A 25911-nucleotide genomic window follows, 5' to 3' on the forward strand; every position below is an offset into this window, starting at 1 on the left:
GGGCGCCCTCGGCCTCCGTGGCCCCGCCGGCGCCCGCGAGTCTCGCGAGAAGAGGGGCGGGAGGCGGGAGGCGGGGCGCCGGCGCCAGGGGCGGGGCGGGGCTGCCTCGGGAGGGCCCGCGCGTCGCGGGGGCTACGGCGGCGGCTGGCGTGAGGCGAGGGGCGCAGGCCGGCGCGAGGTGAGGGGCGGGCGGGGTGGCGCGGGCGTGGCGGGCCTGCGGAGCTCGGCGCCGGGCCGGGCCGGGCCGGGCCGGGCTGCGGGGCCGGCGGAGCGGGGCGGGGCGGGGGTCCCGGGCCGGCTGAGGGGCGCCGGTCCATCCCCTGCAGCCGGGCCGGGGCGGGTGGGCGCCGGCTCGCTGTGTGACCTTGGCCCGGCGCGCGCCCTCTCTGGGCCCTGCCGCCTGCAGGTGCTCGGGGGCCTGGGCGGACGCGGGACGTGTGCGCGGTCCCGGGGGGCTCTGCGCCTCCCGCTGCGGTGCCGCCGGGCTCTGTGCACCGTGCCGGGTCCGCTCCCGGGCCGCTCGGGCGCCCGGAGCGGACGGAGGTCGGCGACAGCTCCGAGACCGCAGGATGCACCGCTCCGGGCCGGGCGCCTGCAGCGCGCGGGGACGAGCGGGCGGCAGTGGCCAGCGTGGGGCTTAATCTCCCCGCTGGGCTCGTGGCCACCGCGGCAGCACTGGCGAGCCCTGGGCTCGGGCGGAGGCTCCGTCTGGCACGGAGCACAACAAGCGGCAGTGTGTCCCTGATTATTGAATTATTTACTTTATAACCGACGCCCGCGGGAGTGAGAAGACCCGGGGTGCGGGCGGTTCCTGGCCGTGGGTGGGTCCCTGCGCTGCCCCCGCAGCCGGACGCCCTCGGCCCTTCCCGTGAACGCCCCGGTCGGGCGAGGCCGCCGCTCCGTGGGGCTCGGGGCTTGGGCCGCTGCCCGGTGCCCCTGCGCCTTCAGCAGTCACTGGAGGAGACAGCACGTGGGCTGTGTCCTGGGAGCGCGGGTCAGCCCGGCGGTAGTGCGGTGTGACCCGGGCTGTCAAGCTCAGGCGAGCCTCCGCGGAAGGGGTGTGCGGTGTGGGAGCCGGGGTGTGCACGGCGCGGGAGCCGGAGTGTGCAGTGTGGGAGCCGGGGTGTGCAGTGTGGGAGCCGGGGTGTGCAGTGTGGGAGTGGGGTGTGCACGGCGCGGGAGCCGGAGTGTGCAGTGTGGGAGCCGGGGTGTGCACTGTGGGAGCCGGGGTGTGCAGTGTGGGAGTGGGGGTGCACATGGTGTGGGAGTGGGGTGTGCAGTGTGGGAGTGGGGGTGCACATGGTGTGGGAGTGGGGTGTGCAGTGTGGGAGTGGGGTGTGCACTGTGGGAGCCGGGGTGTGCAGTGTGGGAGCCGGGGTGTGCACTGTGGGAGCCGGGGTGTGCAGTGTGGGAGCCGGGGTGTGCAGTGTGGGAGCCGGGGTGCACGTGGTGTGGGAGCCGGGGTGCACATGGTGTGGGAGCCGGGTGTGCGGTGTGGGAGCCGGGGTGTGCACTGTGAGAGCCGGGGTGTGCGGTGTGGGAGCCGGGGTGTGCACTGTGAGAGCCGGGGTGTGCGGTGTGGGAGTGGGGTGTGCAGTGTGGGAGTGGGGTGTGCAGTGTGGGAGTGGGGTGTACAGTGTGAGAGCCGGGGTGTGCACTGTGGGAGCCGGGGTGTGCAGTGTGGGAGCCGGGGTGTGCACTGTGGGAGCCGGGGTGTGCAGTGTGGGAGTGGGGGTGCACATGGTGTGGGAGTGGGGTGTGCAGTGTGGGAGTGGGGGTGCACATGGTGTGGGAGTGGGGTGTGCAGTGTGGGAGTGGGGTGTGCACTGTGGGAGCCGGGGTGTGCAGTGTGGGAGCCGGGGTGTGCACTGTGGGAGCCGGGGTGTGCAGTGTGGGAGCCGGGGTGTGTAGTGTGGGAGTGGGGTGTGCAGTGTGGGAGCCGGGGTGTGCACTGTGGGAGCCGGGGTGTGCAGTGTGGGAGTGGGGGTGCACATGGTGTGGGAGTGGGGTGTGCAGTGTGGGAGTGGGGTGCACATGGTGTGGGAGTGGGGTGTGCAGTGTGGGAGTGGGGTGTGCAGTGTGGGAGTGGGGTGTGTAGTGTGGGAGTGGGGTGTACATAGTGTGGGAGTGGGGTGTGCAGTGTGGGAGCCGGGGTGTGCAGTGTGGGAGCCGGGGTGTGCAGTGTGGGAGTGGGGTGTGTAGTGTGGGAGTGGGGTGTGTAGTGTGGGAGTGGGGTGTACATAGTGTGGGAGTGGGGTGTGCAGTATGGGAGCCAGGGTGTGCAGTGTGGGAGTGGGGTGTGTAGTGTGGGAGTGGGGTGTGTAGTGTGGGAGTGGGGTGCACATAGTGTGGGAGTGGGGTGTGCAGTGTGGGAGTGGGGTGTGCACGGTGTGGGAGTGGGGCGTGCAGTGTGGGAGTGGGGTGTGCACGGTGTGGGAGTGGGGCGTGCAGTGTGGGAGTGGGGTGTGCACGGTGTGGGAGTGGGGTGTGCAGTGTGGGAGTGGGGTGTGCAGTGTGGGAGCCGGGGTGTGTAGTGTGGGAGTGGGGTGTGCAGTGTGGGAGCCGGGGTGTGCAGTGTGGGAGTGGGGTGTGCAGTGTGGGAGTGGGGTGTGCAGTGTGGGAGCCGGGGTGTGTAGTGTGGGAGTGGGGTTTGCAGTGTGGGAGCCGGGGTGTGCAGTGTGGGAGTGGGGTGTGCAGTGTGGGAGTGGGGTTTGCAGTGTGGGAGCCGGGGTGTGCAGTGTGGGAGTGGGGTGTGCAGTGTGGGAGCCGGGGTGTGCAGTGTGGGAGCCGGGGTGTGCAGTGTGGGAGTGGGGTGTGCAGTGTGGGAGTGGGGTGTGTAGTGTGGGAGCCGGGGTGTGCAGTGTGGGAGTGGGGTGTGCACGGTGTGGGAGCCGGGAGCTGCTCTGTTCCTTCTGGTGGCGGGCGGTGGGCAGTGGGTGGTGGGCAGTGGGTGGTGGGCAGTGGGTGGTGGGCGGCGGGGGGTTGAGGACTGGACTGGGAACTGAGGCCAGGACGACGGATTCTGACCGTGAGGGGCCTTGCGTGCCAGGCTGGGATGCCTGGCTGCTGTCCCTTGGGTGGGCTGGGGTTTGGTAAGATCTGTGTGTAGGGCAGGCGGTCTCGGGGCTGGGGAAGATGGGCAGTGTTGTAGGAGGGCAGGGGCGGAGAGTCCACTGGGTGGTGAGATCCCTGGTGTGGGTGCCTGTGGCGGGCAGTGCCGGCAGGGTGGGGGAGAGACACGGATGGATACCCACAGGACTGCTGTCTGTGGCTGTCCTGCAGGAGCCTGGGGCTAGTGTGGAAGAGCGAGCCTGTGTCCCAGGATGGAATCCTGGGCAGCACGGTGGAGAGGGCGGGGTGCAGAGAGGCCTGGGGGCAGCATCAGGGGGAGAGGGCGGGGTGCAGAGAGGCCTGGGGCAGCTTGGTGGGGAGGGTGGGGTGCAGAGGGGCCTGGGGCAGCGTCTGGGGTGCAGAGAGGCCTGGGGGCAGCATCTTGGGGTGCAGAGAGGCCTGGGGCAGCTTCATGGTGGAGAGGGTGGGGTGCAGAGAGGCCTGGGGGCAGTGTCTTGGGGTACAGAGGGGCCTGGGGGCAGCATCTGGGGTGCAGAGGGGCCTTGGGCAGCATCTTGGGGTGCAGAGAGGCCTGGGGGCAGCTTGGTGGAGAGGGTGGGGTGCAGAGAGGCCTGGGGCAGCTTGGTGGAGAGGGTGGGGTGCAGAGAGGCCTGGGGCAGCCTCATGGAGAGGGTGGGGTGCAGAGAGGTCTGGGGGCAGCGTCTTGGGGTGCAGAGGGGCCTGGGGCAGTGTCTCAGGGTGCAGAGGGGCCTGGGGCAGCCTGCTGTCCTCCCTGCGTGGTCCTCTGTGGGAGGGGCGCAGAAGCACGTGGGGCTCGCCTCTCATTCTGAGACAGCTTACGTGTTAGCAAGTTCTCCTGGGAAAGTGGCTGTTAACGCCACACCCACCTCGCGGGTCTGTGGCGCCCCAGCCGGAGCCCACAGATGTGTCTGCACACAGCTGACACTGACTTCAGACTTCCTGCTGGAAGCCAAGGATGTGTTTTCTGTGGCTTTAGAAGTTTGCCCTGCTTCAGAGAACGGGAGACAGATCCCGCTGAGGGAGAGCAGGCCCGGGTGTGCCGTGGAGCAGGCCAGGGAGCCCGGACGAGCCACTCGGCCTAGACTGCCCTGCGCTCCAGGCACGAGGCTGGGCGAGGTCGTGAGAGATCCAGAATAATGGCATTGGGGTCCCCAGTGAGCCCCATTAGCGGGATTATTCACTAACGAAGTTCATAATTAATAGCTCCCTCCCAGTGTTCAAAGCATCCAACCTTTAAAAATCCCCCATCCCTTAAGTATGAACCCGTAACGAGGACATGGAGGGAAAACCTCAGATCCAGATGGCGGCCAGGACACGCACCTGAGGCAGCAGGAAGAAAGCCCCCTGTCAGTAGCATGTACGTGCAGCCGGGGGAGAGTACGGGGAACCGGGACAGGAGCAGGAAGCCCGTAAGACATTCAGAAATCCCGGAAGAATGGCTGGCGCTGTGACTTGGCAGGTAACGGTGGCACCTATGGTGCCGGCATCCCGTGCGGGCGCTGGCTCGAGTCCCGGCTGCTCCACTTCCGATCCCGCTCCTTGCTAACGGCCTGGGAAATGCAGGGGAAGATGGTGTAAGTGTTTAGACCACTGCCACACACGTGGGAAGTCCAGACGTAACTCTTGGCTTCAGCCTGGCCTGGCATTGGCTGTTGTGGCTATCTGGGGAGTGAACCAGTAGGTGGAAGATCTCTCTCTCTTTTCCCCTCCAGAACTGACTTTCAAAAATAAATAAATCAAAAAAAAAAAAAAAAAAAAAAAAAGGAACTCCAAGAAGAGAATTCTTGTATATTAAAAAAACAAAACAACACAAAACAAAAAAACAGGCCGGCGCCACAGCTCACTAGGCTAATCCTCCGCCTGTGGCACCAGCACACCGGGTTCTAGTCCCGGTCAGGGCGCCGGATTCTGTCCCGGTTGCCCCTCTTCCAGGCCAGCCCTCTGCTGTGGCCCGGGAAGGCAGTGGAGGATGGCCCAAGTGCTTGGGCCCTGCACCCCATGGGAGACCAGGAAAAGCACCTGGCTCCTACCTTCGGATCAGCACGGTGTGCTGGCCGCGGCAGCCATTGGAGGGTGAACCAACGGCAAAGGAAGACCTTTCTTTCTCTCTCTCTCTCTCTCTCTCTCTCTCACTCACTCACTGTCTACCCTGCCTGTCAAAAAAAAAAAAAAATTTAAAAAAAACAAAAACCCACAGAAAATAACTTGTGGTTGGCATTGTGGCACAGCAGGTCGGGCTGCCGCCCGCGACACCAGCATCCCGAACGGGAGAGACGCGGCAGGCCTGGCTCGCTGCTTCCGACCCAGGCCCTGCTGAGGTGCCTGGGGAAGCAGCAGATGATGGCCCAAGGATTGGGTTCCTCCAACCCATGTGGGAGACCCAGATAGAGCTTGGCCCAGCCTGGACATCTGGGGATGGAAGAGTGCTCTGTCTCTCCCTGCCTTTCAAGTAACCAGATAAACGGAAACTCGCAGGTCAGAGTTGAGTAACTCTTAGGAAGTAGGACAGAAAATGAGACCAAAAAGAAGAAAAGTTCAGCGTCCGAGCAGGTCAGCAGTCAGTGGTGAGAGGTGTAGCCAGCAGAGAGGGCACGGGCCGAGATCAGCCCCAGGAGACTGCCCGGGTTGCAGGCGTGCACCGGGAGCGTGGGCTCCCTTCCCTCCCTGCTCCCTTGGCCTCTGGGTTTGGCTGCTGCGGAGGCTGGATCGGGAGGGAGGCGGAGCTTCCCAGAGACGCTTGGCAAGGGTTGGGGACGCCAGACTTACTGGAGAGTGTGTCTGAGGCCGGCTGGGGAGAGGCACCTGCGGCCCGCTGTTGGGGCGTTTCAGAACTCCGGGACGAAGGAGGTGGTGGAGGCTTCTAGGAAAAGTGGAAACAGATCACCACAGGCCAAGAAGCAGGGCCGTGGACCCCTCCCCAGCCCCCCGGGGGCGGGTCCTTGCTGTCAGAATCCTGAAGCAGCGTGTTCAACCTTGAACTGTGTGTTCCGGCGAGGACCTTCCCAGAGGCCCCCGAAACTTGCCTCACAGGTAGTTCCAGGAGGTGAGTGGCAGGTGCGTGCTCCCCAAGTGAGTGCCGACTCCAGATAGACCCGGGGAGAGGAACCCACGGAGTTGGGGAGGGGGAGGCTGGGGAGGCGGGGCGGCTGCCAGGGGTGGCCTCGCACCGGGCAGTTGCTGGCCTGAGCCCGTCCGAAGGCTCCCACAGGAGACCTTTTATAGAGAAGACGAAGTTAGCAGGACTCCGATGCACAGGGACGTCTCCGGAGAGGAGAGGGGGCAGGCTGGGGGCTGTCGAGAGAAGTGGGGAGAGCGTACGGCAGTGGAGGTGGGGTGCTGCTAGTTCTGGGGAAGAAAAAATAATCGGGGCGCACGATTTGGCCCAGCTGGGAGCAGCCTCTGCATGTGGGTGCCGTGTGCAGAAGGTGTGGGGAGGGAGCCCACACATCTCCTGCAGCGGGGATGGTCAGCAGTGATGCCCTGAGGGAGTAGGCAGGCCACAGCCTCGGGGTCAACTCCCACAGGCTCAGAAGGACCAGGGAGAAGCCAGGCGGGTGCTTAGTCCGGCTGTTAAGTTACGGCTTGCGATCTGGCATCCCGTGTTCGGGTGCCTGGTTTGAGTCTGGCTGCTCCGCTTCCACTCCCGCTTCCTGCTGGTGTGCACCCTGTACCCCGGGAGGCAGCAGGTCCACATACTTGAGTGAGAGACCCAGAGGGAGTTCCAGGCGCCTGACTTCGCCTGGCCCAGCCCCAGCTCTTGGCATCTGGGGAGTGACCCAGTGAGTGAAAGATGTCTCTGTGTCTCCTTGCCTTTCAAATACAAGGAAAATAAGTTTTTTAAAGAGAATTAGAGGGAAGGGTGGACGGGCTGAGTGTGGGAGCTGGGGCATAGTGACCCCGTTGGAGGTGCGTGTGTGACAGTGACACAAAGGACAGCCTGGGACAGGCTGCGGCTCTGCTCTGCGCTGGCTTTTCTCCTCAGCAGTGAGCGACTTGTCCGATGTCCCCGTCTTCGTCATTGCCTGCGTCCTGTCGCCTGCCTCTGGTCGCGTCTCTCAGTTTCCGTGTTTTCTTTGGCCGTCGGTGTTCCTTTTACCTCTGTGTGAAGGGGTTTGTAAACACGCAGGGGGAGGGGGCCCTCTCCACCCGTCACCCCTTGCAGTCTCAGGAAGTCGGGGCTGACAGTGTCGCTCTGGCTTTAGAGTAACCCGTCTTTATTGAGTGCCTGCTGTATGCAAGGCACTCTGAGGATGCAGCCGTGACGGGCAGGGTGAGACCCCCCTCGTGGAGTTTGTGTTCAGTGTGGGTCGATGGGATGCGGGCAGCTGAACCAGCGGCTGGCTCGTATCTGGGGAAGGAACAGGTACGGCGCATGGGGGGTGCAGCTTGGGGGCCTGGAGCTGCTGTGTGTGGGGCGGTTAGGGGCGGCCACACCAGAAAGGAGCTCTGGGCAGAGATGAGAGGGACTGTGAGGCGTGAGCTGTCCTGCAGAGGTCCTGCGGACGCCTGGCCTTGGGGTCTGCTCAGTGGGTGTGGTGGGACCAGGGGCGCCGTGGAGGAGCTGCGGGTCATGGGCCACTGAAGGGCTGGCAGTGGGGGTCCCAGGACTGCAGCGGTCGCAGGGCTGAGTGGAGAGGGGCTGTGCTGCGATTCCTTTACTTATCTGAAAGGCAGAGGGACGGAGGGAGAGAGACAGCAAGATCGTCCGTCCACTGCTGCACTCCCCAAATGGCTGCCATGGCCAGGCCCGGGCCAGGCTGGGGCCAGGAACCCCGTCTGGGTCTTGCACAGGAGTGGCAGTGGCCCAGGCCTCACCAGGAGCATTAGCAGGGGCCTGGATCAGAAGTGGAGCAGCTGGGACTGGAACTGGTGTGTTGAAGGGGTGTTTAACCTGCTGCCCCACAGTGCCAGCCCTGGGCCGGGACTCTTGGCGAGTGTCCGTGGCCACCGGGCGAAGGCGGATCTATGGGCGAGAGCTGACGTGGGCTGGGTGGCAGGGCTGGACAGGCAGGGCCTGGTGTATCTGGCAGTAAAGCTCCAGGTGGGTTCTTCCTGGATTTTCTTGTTATTTGTTGTTACTTTCCTCTGAAGAAGTGTGATTTCTCTGGGTTGACGTAACTTACACGTGCGTCATGCTACACGTCTGAGGACGGCAGGACCTTAGAAGCTCTGAGAATCTGATGTCTGGCTGGAGCGTGGGGCCGGTTCCCCCGCCTTGCGGTGTGTGAACGCCTGGAGGCCGGGGGGAGGGGACGGTCTGAGCAGGTGTGCCCTCACCTCCCCACGGCAGTTAATTCACTTCCGAGGCCATGTGTGGGCTGGGTTTTCATTTGCAACATAAACCAGCATTCTGTCCCGTCGACGTGACCGTCCCTGACTGACTGGATAGACTGTGGGAACCAGCATTCTGTCCCGTCGACGTGACCGTCCCTGACTGACTGGATAGACTGTGGGGAACCAGCATTCTGTCCCGTCGACGTGACCGTCCCTGACTGGCTGGATAGACTGTCGGGTTCAGTTGCAGGCCCAGCTGCACACACGAAGCAGTTTCGGAAGCAAGCGGACACGGCTCCAGCGGCCCCGGTGAAGCCGGCCTTACAGAGGGGTTTTCATGCAGCCCCAGCGTAGCGGCAGGGCTGGGCCGCGCCGCGGCGGGCAGAGGGGATGTTGGCACTGGTAACAGGAACTTCCCAGATCTCTGTGGACTGCAGCCAAGGGCACTGCGGTGGCTCGCTCGCCGCGTGTCGTCTTTGAAACCCTGGATCTCTCTGCCAGTGGCAAAATAAACAGAACTTGAAACACTGGACATGTGAAGGAAGTCATGCAACGATGCAGAGCTCAAGGGCTCCGTTTGTGGACACAGGGAAGCCGGCTCTCAGACATGAAGGCCGCAAGAGGACGCGCGGGCGTGGAAGCGCCGGTTCTGCGTGAGTTTCGACTGAGGAGGCCGGCTGTCCGGCCAGCTGCTGGGGTCCGGACGCCTGCTCTGAGCGGTAGCTGGTATGCAGAGTGGGCAGGTGGGGCCGTTGGTTTGCCCCACTTTTCACCACAGTCAGTGTGAGGGTTACACAAGTTAATATGTACAAAGCCTTTAGGACAGGACACTGATTTATTTTTGCCTTTAAGAAATATTTATTTATTTGAAAGGCAGAGTGACAGAGAGGGAGAGACAGAAAGAATCTTCCCTCTGCTGCTTCACCCCCAAATGCCAGCAACGCCAGGCAAAGTCAAGAGCTGGGAACTCTATCCCGTCTCCCCGTGCGTGGCAGGAACGGAAGTGCTTGAGCCACCATCCACTGCTTCCCACGGCGCACGCTTACAGGAAGCTGGCAGGAAATAGTAGTCGGGGCTTGAAGCCGGCACTCTGATGTGGGGTGTGGGTGTCCCCAGGGCCCCGGTGCCTGCCTTTTGAAGAGCTCGTTAGCCAAGGGGTTAGGATGCCTGCGTCCCACGTCGGAGCACTGGGTCGGTGCCTGGCTGTGGCTTCTGCCTGTCTCCCCGCTAACGCAGACTGGGAGGCAGTGAGGGTGGCTCACGTAGTAGGGTTCCTGCCGCCCACGCCCACGTGGAAGACCTGGGTGTGTTCCCAGCAGCTCTGTCCCCAGTCCAGCCCTGGCCGTTGTGAGCATTTGGGAAGTGAGCCAGCAGGTGGGAGCTCTGTGTCTCAAATTAAAAAAAAAAAAAAAAAAAAAAAAAAGGATTTGGTGCTGTGGTGCAGCTGGTTAACACCCTGGCCTGAAGTGCTGCCATCCCATATGGGCACTGGTTCGAGTCCTGGCTGCTTCTCTTCCGATCCAGCTCTCTGCTGTGGCCTGGGATAGCAGTGGAAGATGGCCCAAGCCCTTGGGCCCCTGCACCTGCATGGGAGACCCGGGGGAAGCTCCTGGTTCCTGGCTTTGGATCGGCGCAGCTCTGGCTGTTGTGGCCATCTAGGGAGTGAACCAGTGGGTGGAAGGCCTCTCTCTCGGTCTCTACCTCTCTCTGTAACTCTGTCTTTCAAATAAATAAAGTAATCTTTAAAAAAAAAATTAAACCCTAGTAGGCTATCGTTATTATCAAATCAATTGCAAATGTCCTTTGTGACTACAGATACTAGGACGCATGAGTGACGTAAAAATACCCATGTCTGTGCGGCAGATGCTCGGGGCCTGAGGCAGGCAGACAGGTGGGTGAGGTGAAGCAGCCTGGTGTCTGAGAGGGCAGGAGCAAGACGCCTCGCTCCTGGCTCGTGGCAGCTCTGGCCCAGAGAGGTCCCGGTGCTTCTCGTCCCGCAGCGTGAGGTCTCCCGTGCAGGGGCTCGGCCCCGACTCGCAGCGGGGGCCCGGGCTCGGTGTCCGTGTCCCCGCTCATGAGGAACTTCTCAACTAGCATTTAGGCCAGTTCTGTGGGGACGGGCGAGCGTGCTCGAGAGAAGCGCGCGGGCTTCTGGGGACGGGTGCGGTTTACACGGGAGGAGAATGCACCCATTGTCAGCGTCAGTTCAGCAAGGGCGGGCAGGCGTGCCCTGCCGGCGCAGGACTCGGGGCCCCCTGTGTGCGGCTTTCAGCGCGGTGCTGCATCTGTGGGGTTCCTCCGTGGAGCTGCACGAAGCCAGGGTTCGCCCTTGGTTGCCAGGGAGCTCTGACTGGACGGGCCCGCCCCCGTCACCGGCTCACGGTCTGCCGGCACTGGGGTGAAGTTGTGAGTCAACTCCAACAAAGCAGGGACCAGCATCTGGGTGCAGAGCTTCGCATGGGCGTGTTCCTCGTCCTGGGCGGTCGGAGAAGTGGAGCTGCAGGCCACCCTCTGTGTCGAGGCGCCTGCGTCCCGTATCCCAGCACTGCTGCGGGTCCCGGCTACTCCGCTTCCGTCCAGCTCCCTGCTGATGGCTCTGGGAAGGCAGCAGAGGATGCCCAAGCACTCAGGCCCCCGCCACCCACGTGGGAGACCAGGGTGGCGTTCTTGGCTCTTGGCGTCAGCCTGTCCCAGCCCTGGCTGTTATGGACATGAAGGGAGTGAACCAGCAGAGAAAGAGTTAGCACACGTGCCCGGATCTCCTCTCCTGCCAGCCCTTTCTCTGTCCTGTCCACAGCGTGCTGGCATCTGTCCTCGCGCACCTGCCTTGGCCGCGGTTCAGCCTGATAGTCCTGAAGTGAGTCCGTGTAGGCTCCCCAGGTCTCTCCTGTTCAACCCTGTTGCGCCCCTTCCTGGTCCTTTGCATTTCCTGATGCATTTAGACATTAGTGCGCCAGCGTCCACGAGAAAAGCCTGCTGGCGTTTGGAGTGCCACGGCTGTGGCTCTGCTTAGGACCGCTGGTTCCGCACTGCTCATTCACTTAGGCCGCGTACTGCGTCTGCAGGGTTAGCCCAGCTTCCAAGGCAGAGCCCTGCTGTTTTAGAATGGGTAATTGCTGATAAATTAAGTCTGTGTATCACACTCAACAGCTGACTGGTCTTTAAATCCCTAAGCGTTGTTACAAAGTAACCAGCCGGTACCCAGCTCCTGCGACTTTGCAGGAGCTGGGAGATCCCGCTGATACTTTCATACCTTCGTTCTGAGTTCTCCAAAGCCCCAGCATGAAACACGAAAGTCTGGCCTGTATGCAAAAAAGTTCCTGGCAGCTTGATTCGTACTGGCCAAAAAAGAGGAAACAGCCCCGGAGTCCCCCGACGGGCATAGTCACGCGGAGAGACTTCTTAGCAGCAGTTTCACAGGCGAAATTGTGCTGAGGAAAACAGCGGCTGGGACGGGGCTCAGAAGCACACGGCCACACAGAGAGGCGACACGCCGGAGGTCCCTGACGGAATCCCAGAGAAGGCCGCCTGCCGGGCGGGGGGCAGATCGCGGGGTCTGGAGCAGGGTGTTGGGAGGGACGAGGGAGCTTTCAGGACCGGTGTCTTACTGGTCGTGCGTGTTTGCCAGAACTCATCAGACTGTATGCCTAATGAGAGAGAGAGAGAGAGAGAGAGAGAGCAAGCGAGCAAGCGCGCATGCAAGAGGGAGCTGGCGTCCCCTGCTCCGTTCCCTGGGTGCTCACTGCAGGCTCAGGCCTGCCTCTGGGTACCTGAGCTGCACAGGGCTGCAGGTGCGCTGGTGGCCGTTTCTGGACGTGTACTGCCCCTTTCCGTCTGGTCACTAATGTGACCTGCAGAGACACAGCCCCAGTGCAGGTGACAAAGCTGGTGTTCCTGTTGGGGTTCCCGGAGGCGCAGAGCTGAGGCACGCGTGCGTATGTGTGTGTGTATGTTTGCAGAGATGGGCGGTGAGGAATTGGCCGACAGGTTCCGCAGGCGGAGAAGTGCAGCCAGGAGAGCCTGTGGCGTGAGTCAGCGCAGAGGCAGGGGAGTCGCCCTGCTGGCTCGGAGGAGCAGGCAGAGAACGAGTCCCCTCCTCAGGTTGGCGCGGGCTGTCTGCTCTCCTGGTGTCGTGTCGGGCTTCGGTCTCTCCCAGGAGCAAGCCCGCCCACGGGCACACGCAGAGTGAGGCCTGCCAAGCGACCCCTTGAGCGCGTTGGACTGGGTGGCACTTCTGCCGCAGAAAGTGCACACCACACAGGGGCCTGGCTCTGTGCCTCCCCTGTGCGGCCAGAGCTGCCCTTGCTCTCCGCAGTCCTTTGGGCAGCGGCTTCCGTGGGCCCCAGCGCCGGGCGCTTGCCTCCTGGGCTGCCAAGTCTGCCCCTGGCACCCTGCCCTGCTGGGAACCAGCTCTGCGTCAGCCTGGGGTTGGCCCCACTGAGTCACCAGGAGTGTGTGCAGGGCGTTGGACGCTGAGGTGCTGGGCGGGCGAGCCGTCTGTGCACCCGCGCTCTGGGTGGCTCTCGGGAGGGGCCGCCACGCGATGTCCGGGAAGCCCCTGCCTGCTGTGCCTCAGAACACACGGGGCTTCCCTCTGGCGGCTTTTCAGGGACAGTGGGAGAGTGACGTGCGGAAATAACACCCTGCTCTCGGAGTGAGAGCTGCCTGCCCCGGTCAGCGTGGGCCCCTCCCCGTGTGCGTGGGAAGCCGCCGTGAGCGGGACTCCAGCCCTCAGCCCGCTGTCCTCCCCCGACTTGCTCTCGACTGCCCGCTCCACGCAGGTGGTGAGGGTGCCAGGGCCAGCAAGGCCTCCTGCCCAGACTTCGTCTGCTCTCTGCGGAGCTCAGCGCGAGGCCCTCCGACCCCCGCAGGCTCCCAGTAGCTCCCCCAGCAGCCCGTGTACTCACCCCAGCTCTCTCCACAGCTGCTGGTTATGTGGCTTGTTTGAGGTTAGAGTGACAACACAGAGGGCGGCCCTTGATGTTAAACATGAACCCTGGGGCCGGCACTGTGGTGCAGCAGGTCAAGCCGCCGCCTGCAGTGCTGGCATCCCACGTGGGTGCCACTTCCAGTCCCGGCTGCTCCACTTCTGATCCAGCTCCCTGCTGTGGCCTGGGAAAGTGGTGGAAGGTGGCCCAAGTCCTTGGGCCCCTGCACCCACGTGGGAGACTTGGAGGAAGCTCCTGGCTCCTGGCTTCGGATCGGTGCAGCTCCAGCCATTGCGGCCATTTGAGGAGAGAACCAGTGATGGAAGACCTCTCTCTCTCTGTCTCTAACTCTGCCTTTCAAATAAATAAATACAAATGAACCCTGGCCTCCTGGACACGGGAGAGTGCAGCAGCTGGGCCCTGGGCTACAGGAGACATGTCACCCTGTCTACACATCACCCCGTCTACACGTCACCCCGTGGGCAGGCGTGACGAGGCCTCTGGCTGTCCTAGGGAAATCTTCAGGACCTATTTTCTTGTCGCCCCTGGAGTTCATATACCTCTTATCATACATTTTTTAAAATGTTCCCTTAGGGGGCTGGCACTGTGGTGCGGTAGGCTAATGCGGAGCCGACATCCCACATGGGCACCGGTTCTAGTCCCGGCTGCTGCTCTTCTGGTCCAGCTCTCTGCTGTGGCCTGGGAGGAGGGTGAGGTGTGACGTCACTGGCAGGCTCCCAGCTTAGCCGTCTGTTAGTTCCATTGTGTATTTAATTCCTGCCTTAAAAAGAGAGAGAGAGAGCGCGCGGGAGCTCCCAGCACGCCCACCCGCTGGCTCACTCCTCAGATACTTACGACTTCTGGGGCCTGGCTGGGCCGGAGCTGGGAGCCGGGGACTCAACCCAGGTCTCCCACGTGGGTGCAGGACCCTGGTTTACTTGAGCCGTCACCGCTGCGTCCCAGGCGCTCCTGTGGGGCTTGGGCGTCTCGGCTCTGGGCCACTGGCCCCAGTGCCTGAATCTCACACCGTGGTCCTGCATGTGGCTGTTGCTTCATTCCTGAAACCTCTCGCTGCACTGTTGCAGCTCCGAGCCGTCCCCCCCACCCCCCCTTTTGTTGTTGTTGTAAAATACACAAAGCGTACAGTGTACCGTGGGGACTGTGAGGGCGCACGGTTCTGGCAGTCAGCGCGTCCCCGTTGCTGTGCACCCGTCTCCGTGTCTGCCTCCAGCCCCTCCGTGCCCCCAGGCTGGAACCCGCACCCGGAGCCTCTCAACCCCCTTCTCCCACCCCAGCCCGGCCCCCACCACTGTACTTCCTGTCTGTGTGAACGTGCGGTCACCCACTGTCCGGCCTTCTGTGACTGGCCTGCTTCACCCAGCACAGGGGCCGTTCGGGGCTGCAGAGCGTTCCATCGAGGGGGCGGGCCACGTGCACTCATCCGAGCGTTGTGAGCCATGCCACCATGAAGGCGGGCGTGCGGGGCTCTCTCCAAGACCCTGCTTTCAGCCGCCTCTAGAAGCGGGGTGGCTGGGCCGTGTTCCGAGGGGCCCGCCGTACTGTGTCCACTCCCGCCAGCCCTGCACGCCCTCTCTGGGTTTTGCTGTTTGCCATCCTAAGAGGCTGCAGCCACAACTCGCTGTGGGCCCTGCGGTTCCCTGATGGCCGGTGGGTCCGAGTGTCTTCATGTGGTTATCGGCCGTTCGTAGGTTGTCACTGCACTGTCCTGTGCCCACTTTTGAATTGTGTTCATTTTATTTATTTATTTATTTCTGACAGGCAGAGTTAAGACAGTGAGAGAGAGAGAGAGACAGAAAGGTCTTCCTTCCATTGGTTCACCCCCTAAATGGCCATTACGGCTGGCACTGCGCTGATCCGAAGGCAGGAGCCAGGTACTTCTCCTGGTCTCCCATGGGGTGCAGGGTCCAAGCACTTGGGCCATCCTCCACTGCACTCCCGGGCCACAGCAGAGAGCTGGCCTGGAAGAGGGGCAACCGGGACAGAATCCGGCGCCCCAACCGGGACTAGAACCCGGAGTGCCGGCGCCGCAAGGCAGAGGATTAGCCTAGTGAGCCGCAGCACCGGCCTGTTTTGTTTTTTAACTTTTAGGAGTTCTTTATATATGAGCACTCTGGGTATTAACACCTTGACATATACATGACTCACAACTGTTTTCTCCCATTAAATGTCTTCTTGCTTTGTAGATGGACTCTCTTCGTCTAAGTTTTGTGTAACACAAAAGTTTCCAGTTACACAGAGGTTTCTAATTTTCACGAAGTTGAACTGGTTTTTTCTTTTGCTGTGATGCCTTAGTTTTTTATTGTTGCATTTCTTTATTCTTCAACGTAATAGTTTATTGCCTTTGAGATAACAGTTTACCTGGTAGAGTCAGAGGCTTAGTGTTCCATTCAACAAAGGGCTCTGTGCATCTTTGTGAGAACAATTTCCTCATGGCAGTGAAAGCAGTGGGAGCCGTACAGGCAGGCCGTTGTCCCCGCCACGCCCACGCCCGGGCGCTCGCGGCTGCTCAGCGAGCGCTCACCCAGACAGGTGGGTGGTCAGGGGCTGTCCTCGCGTGGGTGTGGCCAGCGCCGGGCACTCAGGGCGCCCTGGCGTGCCATGGACCCTCCTGGCCCGAGGCTCTGCCCACTGCCTCTGTCCCCGGGGGCTCCCTCTGTCTTAGCTGTGTCCCGAGGGAGAACAGTGACACCACGTTGGCAGGTGTTCAGGAAAGGAAGGGGCTCACTGCCCCCACGCTGAGCTGTGCCCTCCGCTTCCCCGTGAGGCTTCACCAGCGGCAGTGGCGCTGCTCCCCTGGACAGGGCCAGCCGGGCCCGCGCACCTTGCTTCTCCCCTTTGGGCCCCTGTGTTCAGCCGTCCTGCCTGTTTGATGTGACCCCTTCCAAGGCGCCACAAGGCCGCCCCCCCCCCCCGCCCTGTGCCGTGCTCCACCCTGGAGTGCCACTGTTTTTGATGAACTCGCTCCTGCCTTCAGGCGTGAGTCAGACCTGACCTGTCACTCGCCGTGTCGTCATCTTGTTCATTTTCTTCACGGCACATGTCAGCCAGCACCTGACGCTGTCGTGTGCACGGTCTCTGTGCCTCTGTCTCCCCTCTGGAGTGTCAGCCCCATAGGGACAGGAGCCAGTCTCGCTCCCCACTGTGTCCTTAGCACTGAGAACAGTGCCTGTCCTGCGTGTTTAGTTCCTCTGCACACATTCCCTGAGTGCATGAATGGGTGGACGTAGAAGAGGTAAACGCCGAGTGGGTGGGTGAGCTGCAGGCGGGGTGTGGGCGGGTGCTCTGTGAGCCACGTGGTGCCCAGCGGCCTGTGCAGCACCAACTGCAGGAGGAGGTGGCCAGCGATACCACCACGTGACAGGTGCATAGGTGGGATCAGGGGTCAAGCAGATGGGAGAGCGACAAAGCCCCGTCTTCAGGAGGGTGAGGTCGCAGCCCTGAGGTAGGTTGTAGGTGGACCCAGGTGCGTGCCGGAGGAGGGGTTTCCTAGTGAGACTGGCTGGTGAGATGGGGACCCTGTGAGCAGGACTGCTGGGCGCTGAGGTTGGCGGGGGGGGAAGCTTTAAACTGGTGATGCTGGAGTTACCAGGGAAGCCAACAGTGAGGCACTTCGAGTGGTTTTCCCCAGAGCCAGGTGTGCAGAGCTGCGGGTAGTCGGCAGTTCTGGTGGCGCCTCGCCACGGGCCGCGCTGATCACACCGTGGGTCCCCATCCCCTTGCCCGTGTCCACACCCACTGCATAACCAGACCGCAGCTGGCTTTTCCACATAGCTGCCCAGGGCAGAGAATACCGGTTCCTGCTGAATGGCGTAAGGTGATCTTGCTATACACTGACTGACTGCCTCTCTGCTTGGTTCTTAATTGAAAGGCAGAGAGACAGAGATCTCGCATCTGTTGATCCACGCCCCAGCTCACAGCAACCTCCGGGGCTCAGCCAGGCTAAAGCCAGGAGCTGGGAACTTCATCCGGACCCCCCGTGGGTGGGAGGGGCCCAGGACTTGCTCTGTCACCTGCGGCGCCCCAGGAGGAAGCTGGAACTGGAAGCAGAGTGGGGGAAGAACCCAGGCACTCTGATAGGGGGTGTCGTGTCTTGTCTTTTTTTAAAGATTTATTTTATTTACTTGGAAGGCAGCGTTAGAGGGAAAGATACATAGAGATCTTCACTCGCTAATTCAGTTCCCAAATGGCCACAACAACTAGGGCTAGGCCGATTCAAAGCCAGGAGCCAGGGGCTTCATCTGGGACCCAGCACTTGCGCCATCCTCAGCTGCTTTCCCAGGCACCTTAGCAGAGAGCTGGATCGGAAGTGGAGCAGCCAGGACTCGAACCAGTGCCCAGATGGGATGTCAGCACTGCAGGCAGCGCTTTACCTGCTGCGCCTCAGCGCCGGTCCCTTAGCTCAGCTTTCAGAGGGAAATGAACACGCTCAGACCCAGGGCGCTGCTGAGGTGTGCACCGCCCTGCCCCGGGCGTCCCTCTGAGGCCGGCTGCAGAGTGACAGTGAAACTTCCATGTGAAGCCGAGATCCTGAGAGGTGATAGCGTTGTAGGGCAGGACTCCAAGTGACGGGAAACTTTCGTTAAACATCTTTTGTTGAGAGAGGACACGTTTTCTTTGAACTTGACACTGGTACTCAGAACCATTAACAAAGACCTCAGTGAGCCAGATCCCCCTCGGCCATGGCGGGGGCGGGCAGGGTGCCAGCTGGCGTTCACGGTAAATTTCAGTTGACTTAAATCCTGCTCTGAGTCACAACTGGCCTTGGGGTTGTGTTAGGGACACTGTCAATCAGGGACCAATGCCTACAGCACCGTTTTCCAAGATGCTTGGACCACACCTGTGCCGGGGTGTGAGCTGGGACCACACTGTGCCGGGGTGTGAGCTGGGGTCACACCTGTGCCGGGGTGTGAGCTGGGGTCACACCTGTGCTGGGGTGTGTGCTGGGGTCACACTGTGCCGGGGTGTGAGCTGGGAGCACACCTGTGCTGGGGTGTGAGCTGGGACCACACCTGTGCCGGGGTGTGAGCTGGGACCACACCTGTGCTGGGGTGTGAGCTGGGACCACACCTGTGCCGGGGTGTGTGCTGGGGTCACACCTGTGCCGGGGTGTGTGCTGGGGTCACACCTGTGCGGGAGGGAGCTTCGGCAGCGAGTCCCCTGGCAAGAGAGGAGCTGTTGATTCTGTCACCGCACGCTGAGCTACCCGACAGCTGTGTTGAGTGACGGAAGCCGGAGTTTAGGAGCAGATCCTGTGTGGGTCCACCCCTGCGCGGCTCTCCAGACGCCAGCTCACTCCCAGTGACACCCGCGGTGGCTGGCGGGTGGAGTGGGGAGACTGCATGGGGCACAAGTAATGCCAAAACCCTGACTGTGGTGGTGGCCTGATGGGCTCCGGCCTTTGTGTGCAGCTCCCTGGTGTGTGTGCCAGCCAGACCTGGGACACGTGTGTGTGTGTGTGTGTGCAGCTCCCTGGTGTGTGCCAGCCAGGCCTGGGACGTGTGTGTGTGTGTGTGTGTGTGTGCAGTCCCCTGGGTACCAGCCAGACCTGGGACACGTGTGTGTGTGTGTGTGTGTGTGTGTCCAGTCCCCTGGGTACCAGCCAGACCTGGGACATGTGTGTGTGTGTGTGTGTGTGTGTGTGCAGCCCCCTGGGTACCAGCCAGGCCTGGGACATGTGTGTGTGTGTGTGTGCAGTCCCCTGGGTACCAGCCAGACCTGGGACACGTGTGTGTGTGTGTGTGTGTGTGTGTGTGCAGTCCCCTGGGTACCAGCCAGGCCTGGGACATGTGTGTGTGTGTGTGTGCAGTCCCCTGGGTACCAGCCAGACCTGGGACACGTGTGTGTGTGTGTGTGTGTGCAGTCCCCTGGGTACCAGCCAGACCTGGGACACGTGAGTGTGTGTGTGTGTGTGTGTGTGCAGTCCCCTGGGTACCAGCCAGACCTGGGACGTGTGTGTGTGTGTGTGTGTGCAGTCCCCTGGTGTGTGCCAGTCAGATCTGGGACGTGTGTGTGCGTGTGTGTGTGTGTGTGTGCATGCAGCTCCCTGGGTGTGCCAGCCAGACCTGGGACACGTGTGTGTGTGTGTGTGTGTGTGTGCGCAGCCCCCTGGTGTGTGCCAGTCAGATCTGGGACATGTGTGTGTGTGTGCACAGCCCCCTGGTGTGTGCCAGTCAGATCTGGGATGTGTGTGTGTGTGCGCGCAGCCCCCTGGTGTGTGCCAGTCAGATCTGGGACGTGTGTGTGTGCACGCGCAGCCCCCTGGTGTGTGCCAGCCAGGCCTCAGGGTGGCTCCCTAGCAGAGGGAGGCGGGGGCTCCTGCAGGTGCACTGGGTTGTTTTGCAGCCTCAGCTGAGACCAGGGCGATGCCGCGCCCTGGCACGCGTGTCGAGTGCGTGCTGGTCCAGCAGTCCGGACGCCACGTGGGGTGCAGCACCCCTGTGGGAGTGCCTGGGTCAAGTCCTGGCTCTGCGCCTCACTGTGCTTCCCTGCGGGCTCACACCCTGGGAGGCAGCAGATGCCCCAAGTACGTGGGTCCCTGCCAACCATGGGGGACCCGCATGTGGTCCCCAGCTCCTGGCTTTGGCCTGGCCTAACCCTAGTTGTTGTGGGCATTTAAAATTAAAAAAATTCCTGTAGAGTACAGAAGTGCTGCACATGAGATACTCCTTGTTAGCGTGGGACTGAGCAGGAGCGCGGTACACGGGAGCCGCTGTTGAAGAGATGGTACACACACACGCATGTGCACGCTCCTGTGTGCACATAGACTTCGAGAGTTCACAGAAAATACATATCATGGAAACTATACCAAAATAAACTTGCGTTTTTATTGCATTTTTGCACGAACTTTCTGAAGTAACCACATTCATTATTGTCCTAAAAATATTTTCATCAATTCTTTTCCTGTAACTAAACTGAAGTTTCACTAAAGCATCAATAAAGACAGGGCCCCGCGTAGCAGATAAAGCTGCCCCCTGAGACATGGCTTCCCATATGGGCGCCGGTTCAAGACCCGGCTGCTCCACTTCCAATCCAGCTCTCTGCTGTGGCCTGGGAAAGCAGTGAAAGATGGCCCAAGTGCTTGGTTCCCTGCACCCATGGGGGAGACCCGGAAGAAGTTCCTGGCTTCAGATCAGCACAGTTTTGGCTGTTGTAGTCATTTGGGGAGTGAACCAGCAGAAGGAAGACCTCTGTCTCTCTCTGCCTCTGCCTCTCTGTAACTCTGCCTTTCAAATACATAAGTAAATCTTTTAAAAAGAAAAAAACATGTTTATTTAAAAGACAGAGTGACAGAAATCTTCCATCTCCTGGTTCACTCCCCCAAATGGCCACAATGGCCAGGGATGGGCCAGCCCAAAACCAGGACCCTAGAGCTCCATCAGGGTCTCCCACGTGGGTGGCAGGGGCCCACGTACTTGGATGATCTTCCACTGCTTTCCCAGGCACGTTAGCAGGGAGCTGGGTCAGGAGTGGATCAGCCTGGACTCGGCCCAGTGCTCTGACGTGGGGTGCCAGCATTGCAGGCAGCAGCGTAACCCGGTGTGTCACAGCGCAGGCCCTCTGTGATCCACTTTTAGAAACAGACTGTAGACACCTGTGCCCGTCTCAGGGTGCCGGGTCCGGGTCCCACCCCCAGCTCCTGAGAGGCAGCCGCTGACGGCTCCAGTAGCCAGCTTTCTGTCACCCACGGGGGACTGCAGTCACGTTTCCAGCTCCCGCCTGCGGCCGTGGTCTGACCAAGCCGTCAAGGATACTTGGGGAGTCAGGCGGCCCTGGTTTTCCGCCTAGCTGTCTGCGCCTCGCAGAGACTCCCGTCAGTTGGAAGTAGGCGGGGACATCTGCATGTGGACGGCTGTGAGCTGCGATGTTTCCTGCTCCTCCTCCCGCCGGCCCCAGGAGCACAGTGCGGGGAGGACTCCCGGCACCTGCGGCGAGGGGCCCCAGGAGCACAGTGCGGGGAGGACTCCCGGCACCTGCGGCGAGGGGCCCCAGTCCCCGCAGTGTTCCCTGACCTTTCCTCAAGGCTGCCGTTGGCTGCGAGTGCACGTGCCAACCGTGTGGCGCAGCCGCACACCAGGCAGGGGGCCACGGGTGCCGGCCACCCCCGGCGAGGGCTCCGCCAGCTGCTGGGCCGCTCTGCGGATTGGTTGGATTTCCTTTCCCCCGGTGGTGTGCCGGGAACTCCAGGGACCCAGGAGACAACCAGCGAAGGTGACGAGGGCCAGAGAACATTCTGGGTGACACTGGGTGGTTATTTTGGCACACCCCACGTGGAAGCCCACCGCATGTGCGCTGCCCTCACTGTGCGCCTGTGAGGCTCCGTGAGAAAGGCGCAGCCCACAGCAGGCGCAGCAGGTATCCACACGGCAGCTGGGAAAAACCTGCCAAGAGCCAGGGTAGGAGGTCTTCCCTTTATTTTGTTTGTTCCAAAGGCAGAGTGACAGAGAAAGAGGGAGAGACAGACAGACAGCGGTGTCTTCCATCCTCTGGTGCAATCCCCAAATGTCCACCGCACTGGCCCTGGGCCAGGGTGAAGCCAGGAGCCAGGAACTCCATCCGGGTCTCCCCTCTGGGTGACAGGGAGCTAAGTTGTGGGCCGTGGACTGCTGACCTCACGGAGACTAGATCCAAAGTGCTGCGTAGCCAGGACTCAAACCTGGGCTGTGGGTGGCCCAAGTGGCACTCAGCCTGGCCTGCAGTAGTAGTGGCACAGGAAAGAGTGTGTCGGGGAGGGCGCCTTCAGCGTTTGCAGACTGTCCCTGTGTCTCCCCTGGCCCCCAGGTCTGTCCCCTGAGTGACGGGCTCCTGTAGGCCTGCCCCCTTTCAGCACGGTGGTGGAAGGGCCCTCGCTGGCCTCGTGGGTCACACTCGATGCTTTCGGGCCCCGCTGTGTGGTGTCAGTCACATCACACGAGAAGGGAGAGCGCTGACCGGGAATCCAGGGCACGTGGAGGTGGGGTAGGGGACGGCCAGGGAGTGAGCACTTGTCCCCCCCCCCCAGCCGTGCAGAGCAGAGGCGCGGGCCGGGGGGAACACTCGCTGGGCCCCGCTCTCTGATGTCCTCTGTCCTTGCCTCCCCAGGCTCCTGCACGCAATGTCCCCCCTCCCTGTGAAGCTGAAGTGAGAGAGGTTCCAGGCGGGCGGCCCGGCCCCCGGCCCAGGGCCAGGATGGCCAAGACCCAGCTCTTCCGGCTGTGGCTGGTGCTGGGCTCCGTGCTCACGGTCCTCCTCATCATCGCCTACTGGGACAACGTGGGCGCCACGCACTTCTACCTGCACACTTCCCTGTCCAGGCCGCACCTGCTGGAGCCCCTCCCCACGGCCGGGCAAGGGGCCGAGAAGGAGCTCGGGCCGGGCGTCGATGACTTCTTGGGTAAGCTCTTCGGTTCTGGCGCGAAGCAGAACGACCCCTCCAGGAAAGAGCCGGAGCGGCCGCCGGAGCCGGGCTCCCTGGAGGAGAGCGTGCGGGGCTACGACTGGTCCCCGCACGGCGCCCAGCACAGCGCCGACCAGGGCCGGCAGCAGGCCGCCAGGAGGAGCGTGCTGCGGGACTTCTGCGCCAACTCCAGCCTGGCCTTCCCCACCAAGGGGCGCTCGTTCGACGACATCCCCAACTACGAGCTGAACCACCTCATCGTGGACGACCGCCACGGCGTCATCTACTGCTACGTGCCCAAGGTGGCCTGCACCAACTGGAAGCGCGTGATGATGGTGCTCAGCGGGAGCCTCTCGGACCGCGGCGCCCCCTACCGCGACCCCCTGGCCATCCCCCGCGAGCGCGTGCACAACGCCAGCGCCCACCTGACCTTCAACAAGTTCTGGCGGCGCTACGGCAAGTTCTCGCGGCACCTCATGAAGGCCAAGCTGAAGAAGTACACCAAGTTCCTGTTCGTGCGCGAGCCCTTCGTGCGCCTCATCTCCGCCTTCCGCAGCAAGTTCGAGCTGGAGAACGAGGAGTTCTACCGCAAGTTCGCCGTGCCCATGCTGCGGCTCTACGCCAACCGCACCAGCCCGCCCGCCTCCGCCAGCCAGGCCTTCCGCGCCGGCCTCAAGGTCTCCTTCGCCAACTTCATCCAGTACCTGCTGGACCCGCTCACCGAGAGGCTGGCGCCCTTCAATGAGCACTGGCGGCAGGTGTACCGCCTGTGCCACCCGTGCCAGATCGACTACGACTTCGTGGGCAAGCTGGAGACGCTGGACGAGGACGCCGCCCAGCTGCTGCGGCTGCTCAAGGTGGACACGCGCCTGCACTTCCCCCCGAGCTACCGGAACAGGACCGCCAGCAGCTGGGAGGAGCACTGGTTCGCCCAGATCCCCCTGGCCTGGAGGCAGCAGCTCTACAAACTCTACGAGGCCGACTTCGTCCTCTTCGGCTACCCCAAGCCCGAAAACCTGCTCAGAGACTGAGCGCGTGGCCGCCCCGGCACCTGCTGCCCGCCCCCGCGGCGACCCCGCCCAGCCGCGCCTGCGCCATCCGGAGAGCCGGCACCCAGCACGCTCGCTGCAGTCTGACCTAACCCGCGCCTGCGGTCCGGACGCGCCGTTCACTCCGCTGCCTAGCCACTCAGTACTGTGTTGATAATTTTTTTTTTTTAAGATTAATATATTTCAGATATTTAATACGAGAGGGGAGGGGGTGCTGGATAAAGTGTGGCGTCTGCCCTTTCTGCCTGCTCCGCCGTGGTTCTGTCTGAGCGACCGGGGCCCCCAGGGGCGTGCCGAGTCATTGAGCATCTGGCCCTGGGCCTCAGAAACCGGACACGGGAAGGGGGTGTCGTGGTGGTCCTCCGTGGGGGGCGGCCGCACCTGTGCCTTTAAGAAGGCTAGCCGAGGAATGCCTCGGAGGAAAGCTGTCTCCAGGCAGTGCCGACGCCGCAGGCGAGTTCCTGAGTTCTCCGTGAGCCGGAGCACACCTAAACACGCCCGGAGCTCAGGGCTGTGGACATGGGGCTTCCGACCCCTCTGTCCCCCGGGCCCCGGCTTGGAGGACCGCGGTGGAGCGTCCCGGCCCACCCGAAGGTGGGGATCGGGCTGTCAGGAGAACGCACGGCCGCTGTGCCCGGCCTGGAGGGGCCTGCTGGCCGGAGCAGCGCCAGCGTGAAAGGGGCGGGGCTGGGCTGGTCCAAGGCGGCCCCGGAGCCAAACTCCTTTGCGGTTTTTGCTTTTAGCGGGTGCTTAGGCGTTTGCAGCATGCTTGGCCATCCCTGTTCGTCTGCTACGTGCCTTGCTCATGTGTGGCGGCCTTGCCTCTCCAGGTCCCTGGGGACGGGGGCCCGTCAGGGCCGTGGCCCGGTGCTCAGCCTCCCAGGGTCTCCACCCCTTTTGAACCTTCCCTCTCCACACCGTGGGCAGCGGGATGCTCCCGCGTGAGAGCCCAGTGTTGAGACATGGCACGGCGGGTGGACGCCTCGTCCCGCGTCACGGTGCCTGTGCTGAACCCCAGCTCCGCTCCCAGTTCCGGCCCCAGCTCATCACCCCAGAGGCAGCAGGCGTCCCCTCCCAGGCTCCTAGGTTTGTCCTGGCCCAGCCTCGGCTGTGCTGGGAATTCAGGGAGTGAACCAGCGTGTGCGAGTTCTCTGTCTACCTCCAAAAAAAGGAAAAAAAAAAAAAGTTTTCTGAAGAGTTTGCCGCTGTGGCGTCTGTCAGGCCCTGCCCAGCGGCGCTTGTCTTTGGCACGGACGTGCCAGCCGCGTGCTGGTCACCAGGCCGAACTCTGGCCTTGGAACCCCTGCTCCCCGGCCAGCGGGGGCCGCCGCGCTCAGGACCGGGTGCGTGCAGGGCGGCACTGCCGTCTGAGGTGGGGCTCCCTGCAGGACGGTGGGCGAGGGTGTCTGGGTGCCTTTCGTCTCCACCACTGCCTGCGGGCTGTGGGTGCCTCTCTGGTGAGGCAGGGGCAGGGGGGCCGCCAGGACGTGAGTCCCGGTCTGACCGGAGCCTGTGTTAGACAAGGGCCAGCTGCACGTTCACAGCGTGGTTCACGGGCCACTGGAACCCAGCATGCTGCAGCTTGTTGAATTGCAGGTCCCCCCGCAGTTGCCTTGGCAGGGCCAGACGCAGCGACCGGAGCCGGGTGAGGCGCCCCCTCTCCCTGGCTGCATTGTAGGCAGGGTCTGTGGGGCTGTGGGGGCGGTGCAGACGGGGTGGCCAGGCCCTGGACACACACCCCCTCCCCTCCCGGAGCGGCGGTGTGGAGAGAGCAAGCCAGGGCCACCCCCAGGCAACAGGGGCTCCCTGCACTTTGTGCGCTTGTCAGCAGCTCCACGTCTTCCCAGGGCACCTCCCGAGCTGTCTCCATGCCCCCGCTTGCTCCATTGCCTGCGGCAGCCCAGAGCCCTCTCCTGGCTTTCTGACGGGAAGCCTGGTGCCCTGCCGGGCTCCTCTGCAGGCGCCCAGCCCTGTGCTGGCAGGGGACGGCAGCTCAGGGGAGCCACCTGATGCTTCCGGCAGAGTGGCAGCGCCTGGAAGGGTAACGGGCTCCCCAGCACCCCACAGGGACGCCAGCACAGGGCCAGGGAGAGTCACGGGGCCACACACATGTTGTCCATCAGAGGGGAGTTCCGGGTGACGCCGTGCAGGGGACGGCCGTTGTGTTGCCCGC

The 25911-nt window shown here is 62.5% G+C and overlaps 1 protein-coding gene across 2 annotated transcripts; it reads left to right on the forward strand.

Moving 5' to 3' along the window:
• Window positions 1-69: 69 nt before the first annotated feature.
• On the forward strand, window positions 70-23987 carry CHST12 (carbohydrate sulfotransferase 12). 2 transcript variants are annotated; one of them, XM_070064297.2, is made up of 2 exons: window positions 70-178; window positions 22395-23987. In XM_070064297.2, the coding sequence occupies exon 2, from the start codon at window positions 22482-22484 to the stop codon at window positions 23718-23720; it is 1239 nt and encodes a 412-aa protein (XP_069920398.2). In that variant the 5' UTR covers window positions 70-178; window positions 22395-22481; the 3' UTR covers window positions 23721-23987. The 2 variants fall into 2 exon arrangements, with proteins under 2 accessions (XP_069920398.2, XP_008251836.5); XM_008253614.5 differs by lacking the exon at window positions 70-178 and adding an exon at window positions 3834-6136.
• The last annotated feature ends 1924 nt before the right edge of the window (window positions 23988-25911 follow it).

The sequence above is a fragment of the Oryctolagus cuniculus genome, chromosome 19 (assembly GCF_051225735.1).
Source record: "Oryctolagus cuniculus isolate XC-2025 breed Fujian yellow rabbit chromosome 19, ASM5122573v1, whole genome shotgun sequence".
NCBI lineage: Eukaryota > Metazoa > Chordata > Mammalia > Lagomorpha > Leporidae > Oryctolagus > Oryctolagus cuniculus.